The sequence below is a fragment of the Sphaeramia orbicularis genome, chromosome 12 (assembly GCF_902148855.1).
Source record: "Sphaeramia orbicularis chromosome 12, fSphaOr1.1, whole genome shotgun sequence".
Taxonomy (NCBI): domain Eukaryota; kingdom Metazoa; phylum Chordata; class Actinopteri; order Kurtiformes; family Apogonidae; genus Sphaeramia; species Sphaeramia orbicularis.
This window is the reverse complement of record NC_043968.1, coordinates 80,661,499-80,676,088: the sequence shown is the minus strand read 5'-3', so window position 1 is coordinate 80,676,088 and position 14,590 is coordinate 80,661,499. Positions and strand designations below refer to the sequence as shown.

The following is a 14,590-nucleotide window of genomic DNA, read 5'->3' as shown; positions in this document are numbered from 1 at the left end:
AGATTTTGTGACCTTGCTGTGACCTTGAACTTTGGCCTACTTGGCCCAGACTTTAATGGGTTGGTCCCAAGTCCTAGGCCTATCTGTGGGGAAGATTTGGTAAAGATGGTTGGAGTAGTTTTCCCGTAAAGTTGCTAACAAAGAAACAAATACACAAAGCAAAGTGATCATAATACCTCCTGGCGGAGGTAAAAATGTGGGTCATTTAGCAACACTAATCTGTCAAATTGTATCTAAAATGTCCAGTCAGAGAGATTTTGAATACCGTGTTTTGACCCTAAAATAATCTAATAACTCCAGAAATCGGATAATTATCGGAGTATTGGCATGCATGTAAACAGACTCATTATCAGGAATGTCAGTTCGGGCTTGTCTGTTTTATATTATATTATATCAGCCCTGTACGTTTCTTGTTTATTAAGTCTAAATGCCGTAATAATGGATATTCAAAGCTATTTATGGCTTAAATGATACAGTGGCATAAAACAAACTGAAAAAGCCTGGTAATTATTCCCATGATAATTAATCAGTAACTGAAATGTCTTGGTGTCAACCCCTAAGTATTTAGTATTCCTATTTATTCCACCTCTGTAATTTCAGTCCTTCAGGAGATACAATCTGGCTCCAGAATGTCCTCGACCTCAGTGAGTCACTGTGGTGTTTTTGTCCCCGTTGAACGTTTTCGATCCGTTGTAGATCAGTGTTAAACACGGCGGCTCAGACGGGTGCCGCGTCTGCCGTGGTATTGAGGTCTTTGGGCTTTTAAAGAAGTGGAGTGGCGCTACAGATGGAACTGACTGAGCATGCTCTGTGGAGACCCCTCTGAAGAGGAGGACCGACAGAGGGAGCCACCGGGTCACATGACCGGTGAGGTGAACGTGCATGCGGGGGAAAGAAAAGGAAAAGAGGAACAATCTGTTCGACACATTCTGGCTCCCTCTCTCTCTCTCTCTCTCTTCCCACTCTACCTCCCCCTCTCTCTCTTTCTCTCTCACTTTCACACACTGTCACACTCGCCTTCTTCCTCTTCTTCTTCTTCTTCTTCTTCTTCTTCTTCCTCTTCTTCTTCTCAATGGAGGAGACCAGGAGAAGAAAGCAGGTATGATGCTTCCTGGAGCCACACAAGGGGAAAAAAAACATGTTAGCTTTAGACTCTTCACCCTTGATTGGATTTGAATGGTTTAAAGGAGATGCACAGCTCCTTTCAGCCCTTTTTCTATTAAACTTACCATCAGTTGGTGTCTTGTTGAGCTGCTTTCTCAGTGTGTCAGACGTGTTCCCCGCTGCCCGACTGCTGTTGCTTTCCTGGCTTTTTCAAGGAGCTCTATCTCTATGTGGAGGTCTTTCTGGCAGCTCTGTAGCAAACAGATTTGTGGCGTGTTGATCCTGATGTTGGAGATTTAGCTCAGCAGCTGCATTTTCAGCACAGGAAATCTGATGTTATTTTCCAAAAACCAGGAGACCAGGAGTCCAAAAAAACCCTCCCTACCAGTCCAGACTCCAGGCTTCCTTTTCCTTTTGGATCCGTCCTCCTCTTCTGTTCTGTCTCAGTGAATTCCTCATGGTCAGTGTTTAATGAGCTCCCGGGGGGGGGATGCTTTTTGGCTCTATGTGCATCAAGGGCTGTGATGATCAGAAATGTACTGGAGTATGAGGCAGCGGTGACTGATCACCAGCCACTAAACATGTGCTTCAGTCTGCGATGTTCAGCAGCAGCAGCAGGATCAGGTCCTCTGAGCAGGGGTGGATGGTTTTTATGTGGAAGGGGATACCGAATCAAGCCTGTACCAGGGGATCATTCACTTTTCATTTCATTTCTTTAACTGCTTTACATTTGGCTGTAATTTCTTGCTTCCATTACTGTTCATTTCTTGGTGTAACGGTTTGACTTCTTTTTTGTTTTTTTTAATTTGGAAAATGCCAACCTGGGATGTAACGACATGAAAATTTCATATCACGGTTATCATTATTATTGTGGTATTACTGAAATTGTGCTCAAAATGTTCAAAAAGTACTTATACACACACTGAAATAATTTAACCGAGTTGTATGTTGAAAAAAAAAAAAAACAACAACAAAAAAATAAAATAATTGGCACAATGCACTTTCTCTTGGCAGAAACATTCAAGTATTAACCTTAAGGGCTCTGAGCCTGTTTTAGCCGTTTTTCAGTCCTTTTGATTTTGCCTTCATATACTATATAAAGAAATGTTTACTATACCTATGTTTGGTATCTTTTTTTTTCAGCACAACTTCATTTATATCAACTGCCTGTTATTTTTTTCACTTTATCCTACTATAAAAACATAAAAGGACAAAAAACACACAAAAAAAATCTAAAATCCAGTTTGAAAAATGTATATAATTTATTAAATAAATAACACAAAGATGCTTAGCAAACCTTTTCAAAGACTTTAAAAGTGAATATTGGTTCCAAATATTAAGTATATACAATTAAAATTGTAATAAATTAAAACTATACTCAAATATTTGACATAAAAGCAGATCTTTACATAGGTGTTTTCTCCGGAAAAGTACGGTAATCAAACATGGTTATCATGATAATTAGAATTTAAACGGTAATACTAACTGTTGGCAATTTTACCGCGGTTTATTATTATACTGGTAATCGTTACATCCCTAATGCCAACAACATTTTCTTCCAAACCTGAAGGTCCACAATTTGCGCCTGCAGTAACTAAAAGGAAATAAAAAAATCTTGATATTTTGGGTGGATGTACAGAGAGATTATGTTGAACATTTTAGCATCTTTTGTTCAGATTTTTATCATGCGACTCAATAAATAATTTTGGTTAAACAAGCATGCATTTCATTTTCGATTTCTACTCTTTTAATAACAACAATGTTAACAATATTGTTCATTTTTTTCCACATAATTGATTCATGAAAATGTGAAAAACTCAATGATTAACAGATATTTAAGTACATGGGAATTACTGATTGTCAACAATACATGCAACTTGACTAAAAGACTTCTGCTGCTTGTAATCAGGCATTTTTTAAAAGACTTTTATTCAATAGTTGCTTTTCTCCTGTGGGGTACAGTGTAGTTTGACTTCTCAGGCTTCTAGAATTATGGGCATGTAAACTGAGAACGTAAAACAACACTAAATGTTACAGTCCCCGAACATTACACTTCAATTTATTGCATTAAAATCCAATATGATTGTAAGTGAAGCTGAATTAGACAATCTGTACCTATGAAACCTTCACAGTTTTGGTTATTTTTGTGCCTTTAGCCTCTTAGATGCTGCTTTTGTTTGTTTTATGTGTGTAAATTGAGTATCTTGTGTGACTTGTTTTCATTGGGAGATGTGATGCTAAGATGTAAATAATATACACTGTATGGACAAAAGTATATGGACATGTTGAATTCAGGTGTTTCTTTTATAACAGGGGTCTGGGATACAAAACAATAATGACAAATGTTATAGTTAGGGATGTAACGATTGCCGGTATAATGATAAACCGTGGTAAAATTACCAATGGTTAGTTTAAATTCTAATTATCATGATAACCGTGTTTGATTACCGCACTTTTCCGGAGAAAACACCTATGTAAAGATCTGCTTTTATGTCAAATATTTGAGTATAGTTTTAATTTATTACTATTTTGATTTTCTATACCTAATATTTGGTATCAATATTCACTTTAAAGTCTTTGAAAAGGTTCGTTAAGCATCTTTGTGTTATTTATGCAATAAATTATATACATTTTTCAAATAGGATTTTAGATTTTTTGTGTGTTTTTTGTCCTTTTGTGTTGATATAGTAGGTTAAAGTGAAAAAATAATAGGCAGATGAAACATGAAGTTGTACTGAAAAAAAAAAGATACCAAACATGGGTATAGTAAACATTTGTTTATATAGTATATAAAGACAAAATCAAAAGTACTGAAAAAATGGACTAAATAGGCTCAGAGCCCTAAAGGTTAATACTTGAATGTGTCTGCCAAGAGGAAGTGCATTGTGCCAATTATTTTATTTGGCTTTTTGTTGTGTTTTTTTTTTTTTTTCAAAATACAACTTGGTTAAATTATTTCAGTGTGTGGATTAGCACTTTTTGAACATTTTGAGCACAATTTCAACAATACCGTGATAATAATGATAACTGTGATAATTTTTGTCATAATAGCCGTGATATGAAATTTTCATATCGTTACATCCCTAGTCATAGTATAGTTTTATCTTGGGATAAATATCATTGCATAGGGTTAGTTTGGTTTAAATTGTTGTCTTTGCTTCCAAAATGCCTCAGATGGTTTTCATTTAATTTCTCTCAACATTTATTATTATTATTATTATTATTATTGTTATTATTATTATTATTATATCCATGACTATGATTTTAGATGTTCTACCTCTAAATTTCTAAAAAATATTTTTCATACTCTGACTGTAAATAATAATTTTCTACCACAACTAACCATTTATTTTCTTCACATCTCAATAAGGAAGAAAAATCCCCCATTAAACTTTAAGGAAATATTGATATTTTTATCTCAAATCAGCATGAACATGACATCTCACAACTGTAGGCATGATGTCTGTCAATATTTTTGTCCATATAGTTTATAAAGAGGTATAACATTTTAAATCATAGTCATGGATTTAAAAAACCAAAATCAATGTTGTGAGAAATTAAGTAAAAACCATCTCTGAGGCATTTTGGAAGCAAAGGTAGCAATGTCAACCAAACTAACCAATGTAATGATATTTATGCCAATATAAAACTATATTATGACATTATTGTTTTATATCCCAGACGTGTCCACATAGTGTATCAAATAAAGGATGTACGATCAAGAACCACCTTCCCTTTGTTGTCTTCGGTTGTGTAAAGTGCGGTTTCTTCTCATCGGGCTGCGGTTGTACGGGGTGTCTGTACTTGTTTAGGTAGCTCTGACTTGTTTTCAGGCTCCTGCCGTAGATCTAAAGATAGGTCAGTGCTAATGTCAGCTCAGACATCAGGTTCACATCATGTAGAGGCCTCAGTGAATAACCAGGACTAGGAATTCCTGAATGGGCAGCACAAGACAAACAACTATTTATGTCATTTGTGGATATTGTTTTGCGTCCTCAAAGATCTGGAATTAACTGCCCTGGACGATCTGAGCTGCAGCCTTCTGTGTGCAGCCATATATGTGTGTTTTTCAAGGCTCCACAGCTTTGGCTTTGACATTTGGAGCTCCTTTCAGCAGCTCCCATTTCCCCATCCATAAGCCTCCAGACCCCCTACGTTCTCCATCTAGTGGAAAACTGCTGCAATGGCCACGCTGTGTCAGTAAACAATCCGGTTGCGAAATGGCGGAGATCTGCAGACAGCCTTCTGTGCCTCCCTCCACCCCCCCTCCCCTCTCCTTTCTGTCTCCAGTGCTGTTATTCCACTTTCCACCACTAGGGGGAGGGAAGAGGCCAATGTCTTTATGTGTCTGGGCTTTCCTCAATCCATGAAAAAAAGGAACTGAAGGGACTGTTCTTCTCTCCACCCTCACATGTGCTCTAAAGGCTCCTTGGCAGGACATTCCCAGACTAGATGTTGGTTGGGAATCACCTCAGCTTTTAGCGCCTCACACACCGGCTCCTGGTCTGACCTTGCTGCTGTTTGACAAAAGGTGAATGTTTGTCTTCGGATCAGGAGCATGGGTTTGGAGAAAGACCGGTCGGGTGAATCTTGTCCTAGAGGCTCATATTGATGGTCGTCTGTTAAATGTGTTATTTCTAAAGGCCCTTGGATCAGTTTAAGCCTCTGCCTTCTGCAGCTGTGTTTGATCAAGTTACTTCAGACAGAAACTGTTTCCTTTTTGTGTCTTTTTTGGACTTTTCAGATCCGTCACCTGCTGTTTGTCCTCATTAGATTTGATTCCCTGCCTCGGTTGGTTCATGTATCTGTAATTCTGACGTTATTCTTCCATACATACATCCAGCATCCCCAACCATGTCCTGACAGTGAACACTTATTAATCAGCTGATGAAATGTGCATAGACAGGCCCTGAATATTGTTGTCTTCATGTTAAATGTTTGTCTTTTGACTTATTTTTGCAAGTAGATCTGCTGAGATGCAGGGAAGTTGTTCTGACTATAAAACATCATCACCTCGGAGTTCATGTTAAATGTGCTGAACTGTCCTCATGGTCCAGTGACTGATGTGGGACAACGACTACCATCGAAATACTAATCAGCAGTAGGGGTACCCATTGTTTTTCTGTCCTTTCCTGGGGGTCTTTTGCTGCTCTCTTTGGGCTGGTTTTTCCCTGAACCAGCAGAGTCTGCTCTGAACGAAGAGGCAGTTTTGCATTTCCTGAGGTCGCCTCCTCCTGTGAGATGCGACGATGGCAGCAGAGATTTCTTTTGACGTTCTAGCAGGCGTCTTCTCCTCTATTGGTCGGCCCACAATGAGAGCGGACCAGGGTCAGCCCCATTGTCAGGGCCTCTTTCTTTTACAGCCTCACAGGGCTGTAAAAGAAAGAGGCTTTTTTTCCAAGGCTTTAAATGTAGAAAATGATGACACGATTGACCTTGGTTAGTTGCAGAAATACACTATATGGACAAAAGTATGTGGACTCGCTGAATTCAGATGTTACTTTCTAACAGAGATCTGGGATACAAAACAATAATGGCAAATGTTAGAATATAGTTTTATATTGGGATAAATATCATTGCATAGGTTGGTTTGGTTTAAATTATCTCTGTTTCCAAAATGCCTCAGAGATGGTTTTTACTTCATTTCTCTCAACATTGTTTTTTTTTTTTTTTCATCCAGGACTATGATTTTAAATGTTGTACCTCTACATTTCTACAATATTTTTCGTGCTCTGACTGTAAACAAGGATTTTGTACTTTAACTAACCGTCGACTTTCTTCTCATCTCACTTAGGAAGAAAAATCTCCAATTTAACTTTAAGGAAATATTGATGTTTTTATATCAAATCCTCATGAACAGGACATCTTACAGCTGTAGACATAATGTGTCCACATACTTTTGTCCCTATAGTTTATAAACAGAGATAACTATTTGGTCCTGTTCAGCTGTGCATATAACAACTGAAAGGGTTCTTTCTATCTGCACTCTCCTCTTTTACTTTGTTTTATTTGATTATTATTTATGTGTTATTGATTATGTTTTAATTGTAATTGTGTGTTTTTAACCTGTCTCTTTTCTATTTTTGTAAAGCACTGTGAATTGCCCTGTGTATGAATTGTGCTATACAAATAAATCTGCCTTGCTTTGCTTTGCCATTTAAAGCAAACTAAGCAATGCAATGATATTTATCCCAATATAAAACTATATTCTGACACTGGTCATTATTGTTTTGTATCCCAGACCCCTGTTAGATAAGAAACACCTGAATTCAACGTGTCCACATACTTTTGTCCACATAGTGTACGTTACAGCCCGAAGAGCTCAAAAATAAAAGGAACGTCAGAGGAAAAACATCTGATCTGTGCAGGAGAAACGGTTCTCTTTGTTTTTCATCGAATCATGTGGCCCTGCAGATCTGTCCTCCATCTTCTTTGACGGTTCCTTCAGTTTGAAAGCCAGCACTAGCACTGATATCATCTGCTCAGGTTGTTAATAGGTTCATCATTTGACAAGAAATTGATCTCCTTTGACAACCAGCCAATGCTTTCTCAACAAACTGCAGCTTCTTTAAAGTCATGTCATTCTGGGCCAATGTCAAGATTAATTTACTGGATTATTCACACCATGTTCTGACTGAATAAAACCCAAGGACATTCACTTTAATGGGATGTAAAGGAATTAAAAATCATGTAAGTTGAGCAAACTGGATGAGTTTTGGTCGACAAAGGATGTTTGGTCTAAATATGAGACTGGAATCACTGTTGTTTTAATGAATATACTGCTCTGTTTTGGGTAGCGTGTGTGTTGTTGGAGACTGTGTTTGGGGAAGATTTTGTTTTTATCTTTTACCATAAACATCCCACACACTGTTTGTTCTTATTTCTTTGCCAATGTCTTATAAATTAGCTTCAGGGGTCAAGCATTTTATAGACTTTATAAATAACTGGAAATATAGTTATGTATAAAATCTATCCTTCATTCCTAGGTTGGTCATTTAACAGGAAATAAATCTCCAGTGTCAATCAGTCACCTCTTTTCACTTGTTTAGTGATATTTTTAGGTTTTATTGCTTACGTTTTAGAATAAATTTAGTAAATTCAGTTTTCAGTTGTCTTGTTTTGACTGAGTAAATCCGAAAGATTCAGTTAAATACGATTTAAAACAAAACAATGAAGAATGGAAGAATCATCCTTAAGACGTTAGGGCTGCGCAATGACAGGAAATGAATCTGCAGTCACAGTTAATCGACTTCTTTCTCAACGTATTTCAGAGCATATTCTTTAGAGTAAGGGTTAGTTGCTTGTTCACATTACTTTACTGAATCATTTAATAAAAAACCCAGAGAATTTCAGTTTTAAATGATGTTTAAAATTTCAAATTAACATCTATAACAAAGTAAGCCAAATATTTCTTGGGTTTTGGCAGTTGGATGTTTTATGCATCACTTTGAGCTCGGTGAGCTTGTGATCAGCCTTTTCTTTATTTCCACACATTTTCTTAAGTAAATAACTGTGTGCAAATGCAGCTATGCTAATGTGTTCGCTTACATGTGTTCTTTGTTTCCTCAGCCCACTGGTCTGGCCAAGGGCAGCGTTGACAAAGGTGCATCTGCAAAAAAAGAGGGATGTGATTCATCGAGCAGCACAGAGGAGAAGTCAGGTATTATAGGTATTATACTTTACTGAACACGGAAACCAGGGCTGTCAGACTTATTTTACTGCAGGTTCCACATTCAGCCCAATGTGATCTCAAGTGGACCGGACCTGTAAAATAGTAACAGTGAAAAAAGTCTACAAATTATCTTTTAAAAAATATAAATAACATGAAAAACCTGAAATTTCATAAGGAAAATAAATGCAATTTTAATAATATTCTGCCTCAGCCTATCATTTACACATGTGCGTTACAACGTACAGATCACAGTGGATCTACAAATATACAAAACTTTTAATAACTGGCAGAATGTTGGTACTATTGCACTTATTTCTCTTAAAACATTCCATGTTGTGCATATTTGTTCAGGTTATTTGCATTTTTTGTGAAAGGATAGTTTGTAAATGTCAACGTTTCATGTAATTTTACTTTTTTACACTAAAACAAAGAGAAAACATCACTTTTTATACTTGCATTCTTGTTATTTACTTTTATATTTAGTGTTTTTACCTTGTGATATTACTATATTTATAGTCCACTTCTGCACATATTTTTATTGCATGGTCATATTTCATATTTATAATATATGTTTATATTTTACTGTGTTGCATATTGTATGTATTGTGCATCGCTGGCAGAGACCGCCTACAATTTTGTTGCACAACCTGTGTAATTCAAGGTTACTTTATTTGTACCCGTGGGTAGATTTCTTTTGCCGACGAGGTGATTGCTTTTGGCATTACAGCAAGGCATACATTGAACCTGTTCGTCAGGTACTTGATCGAGCTTCCAGACAAGACAAAAAGTGCTCAGTGTTCCACCATTCAACAGTATAGCAGCATGGATAAGTAAAAGAATAAAATAAATAAATAAGATCAAATAAATAAAAAGATGCAATAAAACACAATAAAAACCCAGAGAAGATAAAAACAGTCTGGGATAAAAAACCAGGATAAGAACATAAAATTAAAAAATTTGAAGTCACAATAATAATAATAAATAGAGCAAAGAATAGAATAAATAACTATAAATAATAATGACAATAAAGCGTTTTCTATTCTATTCTATTCTATTCTGTTCTGTTCTGTCTTGTTCTGTTCTATTCTATTCTGTTGTATTCTATGGTATTGTGTTTGATTTTATTTTATGCTATTGTAGTGGTCTGTTCTATTCTATTCTATTCTATTCTAAATTTGTAGTTGTCATTATTTATAGATTACTATGACAGTATTTTACTGGTCTGGTCCAGTTCAGATCATATTGGTCTGTATGTGGAAGCTGAACTAAAACGACTTTAACATGTGTGATTGTTAATATCTTCAGTGTAATTTCTGTGTTTATTATTAAGGGTCAGATTGGACCCTTCAGCGGGCCAGTTTTGGCCCATGGGCCATATGCTTGACATCTGTGTTTTTTATGATGGTGAGCGTCTTTTTCATTTTCATTGTTTGTTTTTGTTTCACAGATGGAGATACAGAGGCAGCAGCCAGACTGACCTCATCCCCTGCAGCCGAGAACATGCTGAACGGCACCGAATGCGATGACGTGCAGCACAACAACCCGGCGGCGGCGGCCAACAGCAAGACGCTACTGCTGGTGAACGAGAACGGCACGTTGGACACGGAGCCGCCGCACGGTTCCGTTACTGGAAGCAATGGATTTATTCTGACTAAGCAGCAGCAGGACGGAGGCTCTGCAGCTGCAGCGCTGTCCCCCCACAGGACTAACTGGCTGCCCACGGGCGCCACAGCAGGGGGGCACACGGACAAACCCGCGCACGCCTCGCCCTCACAGAGTCCAGGCGTACTAAGGACTGACCCCAGTACAGGGACTACGTCGGGACAGGGACCATCAGACACTAAAAACGGCCCAGCCTCCCCCCCTGCCCTGAACCTGGTACCCATCACAATACACCGAGCACGCAAGACCATGTCCAGACCTGCTGTCAGCCCGGCACAGAAGGTAACCCCGCCCACAGCCACGCCCACAAGACCATGGTTTTGTTTGAAACAGGGACGTTGAAGTCATTTTAGTTCAGGGGCCACATACAGAACAATCTGACCTCAGATGGACTGGACCACTAAAATAATAACATAATAACTTATAGATAATCACAACTCCAATTTTAAATCAGAGATAGATAGATAGATAGATAGATAGATAGATAGATAGATAGATAGATAGATAGATAGATAGATAGATAGTCTCTTACACAAATAACTGCCTTCATTTAAGTCAGAGTATTACACAAAAAAAGAAAAATCAAAATAGAGCCTTACATGGGAACGTTAAAGGTTTAATTCATTACATTCACTTTAATGTGATGTAAAGGAATTAAAAATCATGAAAACATTAAACTGGAACAAGCCTCTAGAAGGTGGAGTGCAAACTGGATAAGTGAAAATATGAATCTTGCACCAATAAGTGCTTTCATTAAAGTGCCCCCCCCCCCCCCCCCAAAAAAAAAAAAAAAAAAAAAAAAATCAAAGAGTCTTGCACAGAAAAGTTGACAGTTTAATTCACTACTGGGGCGGAAGAAAAATGTCTGAAAAAGGAATAAGTCAAATTTACATGTAAACTTGAAGTTGTAAAATTGCCACTTTGTTAGAAGAACAAAAATACAAACACAGATTTGTACAGAATGACTAACTTTCCCCAAACCCACTGGATTCATCCTGTTATTCTTCTAGACCAGGGGTGTGGAACTCAGTTTAGTTCAGGGGGCATGAACAAAAATGACTAAACTGTCATTAAAACATGTCTTCATAATGAAACCTCGCTCAGTGAGTTTTATCAGTAAAGAAATAATATTTGTACTGTTGCATTTCCTTAGTGTTAGCTTAGCGCTGCACAGTTTGTCTCTTTGGTTTGTTGTTTTATTAAATTATTCATGACATATGCTGGTCTCAGACTGTTCGACTGGTTTACATGTTTGACCTTTTAACTGCTTGTTGTTTGAGTTGTGTTCTGTTTTCTGAAAATTGGTTTTGTTGGGGTTTTAGCTGATGTTCTTCTGCTTACGTGGACATATAGAATGTGTATATTGCTACAAGTATCATGTACCGTTACTGTGGCAACACAGACGTTACCAGGGGCACCTGGGTTTAAGATGTACTGTATGAACTTTGTTAGTGCACAGTATGTAACATCTGCTGTAAATATTGATGTGTATAAACTATATAGACAAAAGTATTGGGACACATCATGTCTACAGCTGTCAGATGTCCTGTTCATGAGGATTTGAGATAAAAGTATCAATATTTACTTAAAAGTTTAATGGGAGATTTTTTTTCCCCTAAGTGAGATGTTTAAAATTGTTGAAAATTATTATTTAAAGTCAGAGCATGAGAAATATTTTAGAAATTTAGAGGTAGAACATTTAAAATCATAGTCATGGATAAAAAAAACAAAAAAAGCAAATTAATGTTGTGAGAAATAAAGTAAAAACCATCTCTGAGGCCTTTTGGAAACAAAGATAACAATTTAAACCAAACTAACCAATGCAATGATATTTATCCCACTATAAAACTATATTCTGACGTTAGTCATTATTGTTTTGTATCCCAGACCCCTGTTAGAAAAATAACACCTGAATTCAACATGTCCACATACTTTTGTCCATATAGAGTATAAAGGCAGTCCTTACATCTGGTGTGAAATTAAACTGAAAACATCGACATGTAGTTGGTTAAATGAGTGGATCTGACTCTTACATGAATCGTGTCCCTCACTTGAACGATAAGAACTTAGTTTGGTTTTGTTTTTGTTCTCTACAGCTTCTTAACAGGGAATTAAGAGAAGCGAAAAGTGCCAAATTGGAAAAAATGGAGCCTACGGTTGCGTCCGACATGCAGAAATCCCCGCAGCAGCAGCAGCAGTCGTCCTCTCAGAACCAGCTACCTCAGAATCCACCGGAAACGCCAACGTCAGCACAAACGGCTTCATCAACTTCACCAGCACCTCCTGCAGCTCCTTCAGCTCCAGCTTCAGCCAGGCTCCATCTAGGTCAGACCCAACACATCGACAAAATACAATAAACGCCTCTTCTTGTTCTTGAGCAGGGATGTTAAACATGCGACCCGTGGTCCTAAACCAGCTCGCCGAAGGTTCCAGTCCGGCCCAGGGATGCATTTTCAAAGTGCAAAAATGACACAGAAGATATTAAGAATCAATGGAGTTGTACCCATTTTAGTTCAGATTCCACATACAGACCAATATGATTTAAAGTAAATTAATAACACAGTAATCTATAAACTAATACTCCAAATTGTCTTCTTAGTTTAATGTGAAATAAATATTACATTATGCCTATAAATAATGACAACTCCAAATTTTTCTCTTTGCTTTAGTGCAAAAAAACCCATTAAATTATGAAAATATTTACATTAACAAACTAGCCTTAACAATAAAATGTGAATAACCTGAACAAATATAAAAAATCAAGAAAGAAAATTAAGTGCAATTTTGACAATATTCTACATGTTATTAAATGTTTTGTGCCTTTGTAGATCTGATCCATAATGCACATGTACAAATGATAAGTTGAGGCAGAATAATGTTAAAATTGCACTTATTTTTCTTGAGAAATTTCAGTTTTTTTCAGGTTATTTACGTCTTTTTTGTTTGGATTATTAACAGCGTCCAGTGTCCACAGTGTCCATAGACATCCACAGTGTCCATAGACATCTACAGTATCCACAGTGTCCATAGACATCTACAGTGTCCACAGTGTCCATAGACATCCTCAGTGTCCACAGGCTCCACAACGTCGACATCGTCCACAGCATTCACATCATCCACAGCATCCATAGACATCCATAGAATCCACACTGTCCATAGACATCCACAGTGTCCACATTGTCCACAGCATCTACATTGTCCACAGCATCCATAAACATTCATAGTGTCCATAGACATCCACAGTGTCCACAGACCACAGTGTCCACAGGCTCCACATCATCCACATTGTACACAGCATCCATAGATATCCCCAGCATCCACAGTGTTTATAGACGTCCCCAGTGTCCACAGGCTCCACAGCGTCCACATCATCCACAGTGTCCACAGGCTCCACAGCGTCCACAGTGTCCATAGACGTCCCCAGTGTCCACAGACTCCACAGCGTCCACAGGCTCCACAGCGTCCACATCATCCACAGTGTCCACAGACATCCACAGTGTCCACAGGCTCCACAGCGTCCACATCATCCACAGTGTCCACAGACATCCACAGTGTCCACAGGCTCCACAGCGTCCACATCATCCACAGTGTCCACAGGCTCCACAGTGTCCATATCATCCACAGTGTCTACAGTGTTCACAGTGTAAAAAATGAGAAAACTCTGTAGTTGTCATTACTGTAGGTTCTTATTTTCCTGGTTCAGTCCATCTGAGATCATATTGGGCTGAATGTGGAACCTGAACTAATATGAGTTTGACACCCCTGTTCTTGTGTATTCCTGAAAAGTGACGCATAGTTTGCATGTGTGCGCTTGTGTTTCAGGCTCGTACTCAGGAGGGCTGGTGTCCCGTAAAAAGAAGAGGAGGATGGGGACGTACAGCCTGGTCCCCAAGAAGAAAACCAAAGTGCTTAAGCAGAGAACGGTGTTGGAGATGTTCAATGAGCTCCACCAGTCCGCCAAGAGTCCACAGGTCAGTAACACAGATGTGTATCAGAGACGGAGAGAGAAAAGCCCTTCATTAGACTGGTGGTTTATGCCCTTTATGTTTATTCTGTGTCCAATATCAGATAATAGGTTTTATTTCAGATTTTAGATAATGAATACAGTTATCTAAAAGGAGTAGTAATAGAAGGTGTAGTAGTAGTTGAAGT

General features: G+C 37.9%; 1 protein-coding gene across 5 annotated transcripts in view; it reads left to right on the top strand.

Annotated features, from left to right (window-relative positions):
- Window positions 1-14,590, top strand: part of LOC115430272 (histone-lysine N-methyltransferase EHMT1) — a 180,729-nt gene that overhangs the window by 126,511 nt on the left and 39,628 nt on the right. The window contains exons 1-5 of one of the 5 annotated variants that reach the window (XM_030150212.1): window positions 923-1,099; window positions 8,674-8,773; window positions 10,224-10,720; window positions 12,535-12,763; window positions 14,261-14,409. In XM_030150212.1, coding sequence (XP_030006072.1) covers window positions 1,073-1,099; window positions 8,674-8,773; window positions 10,224-10,720; window positions 12,535-12,763; window positions 14,261-14,409 — 1,002 coding nt within the window. In that variant the 5' untranslated portion in view covers window positions 923-1,072. Of the gene's footprint in view, window positions 1-922; window positions 1,100-8,673; window positions 8,774-10,223; window positions 10,721-12,534; window positions 12,764-14,260; window positions 14,410-14,590 lie in introns of those variants that run through there. The other 4 variants (XM_030150214.1, XM_030150215.1, XM_030150213.1 and 1 more) reach the window with 4 other exon arrangements.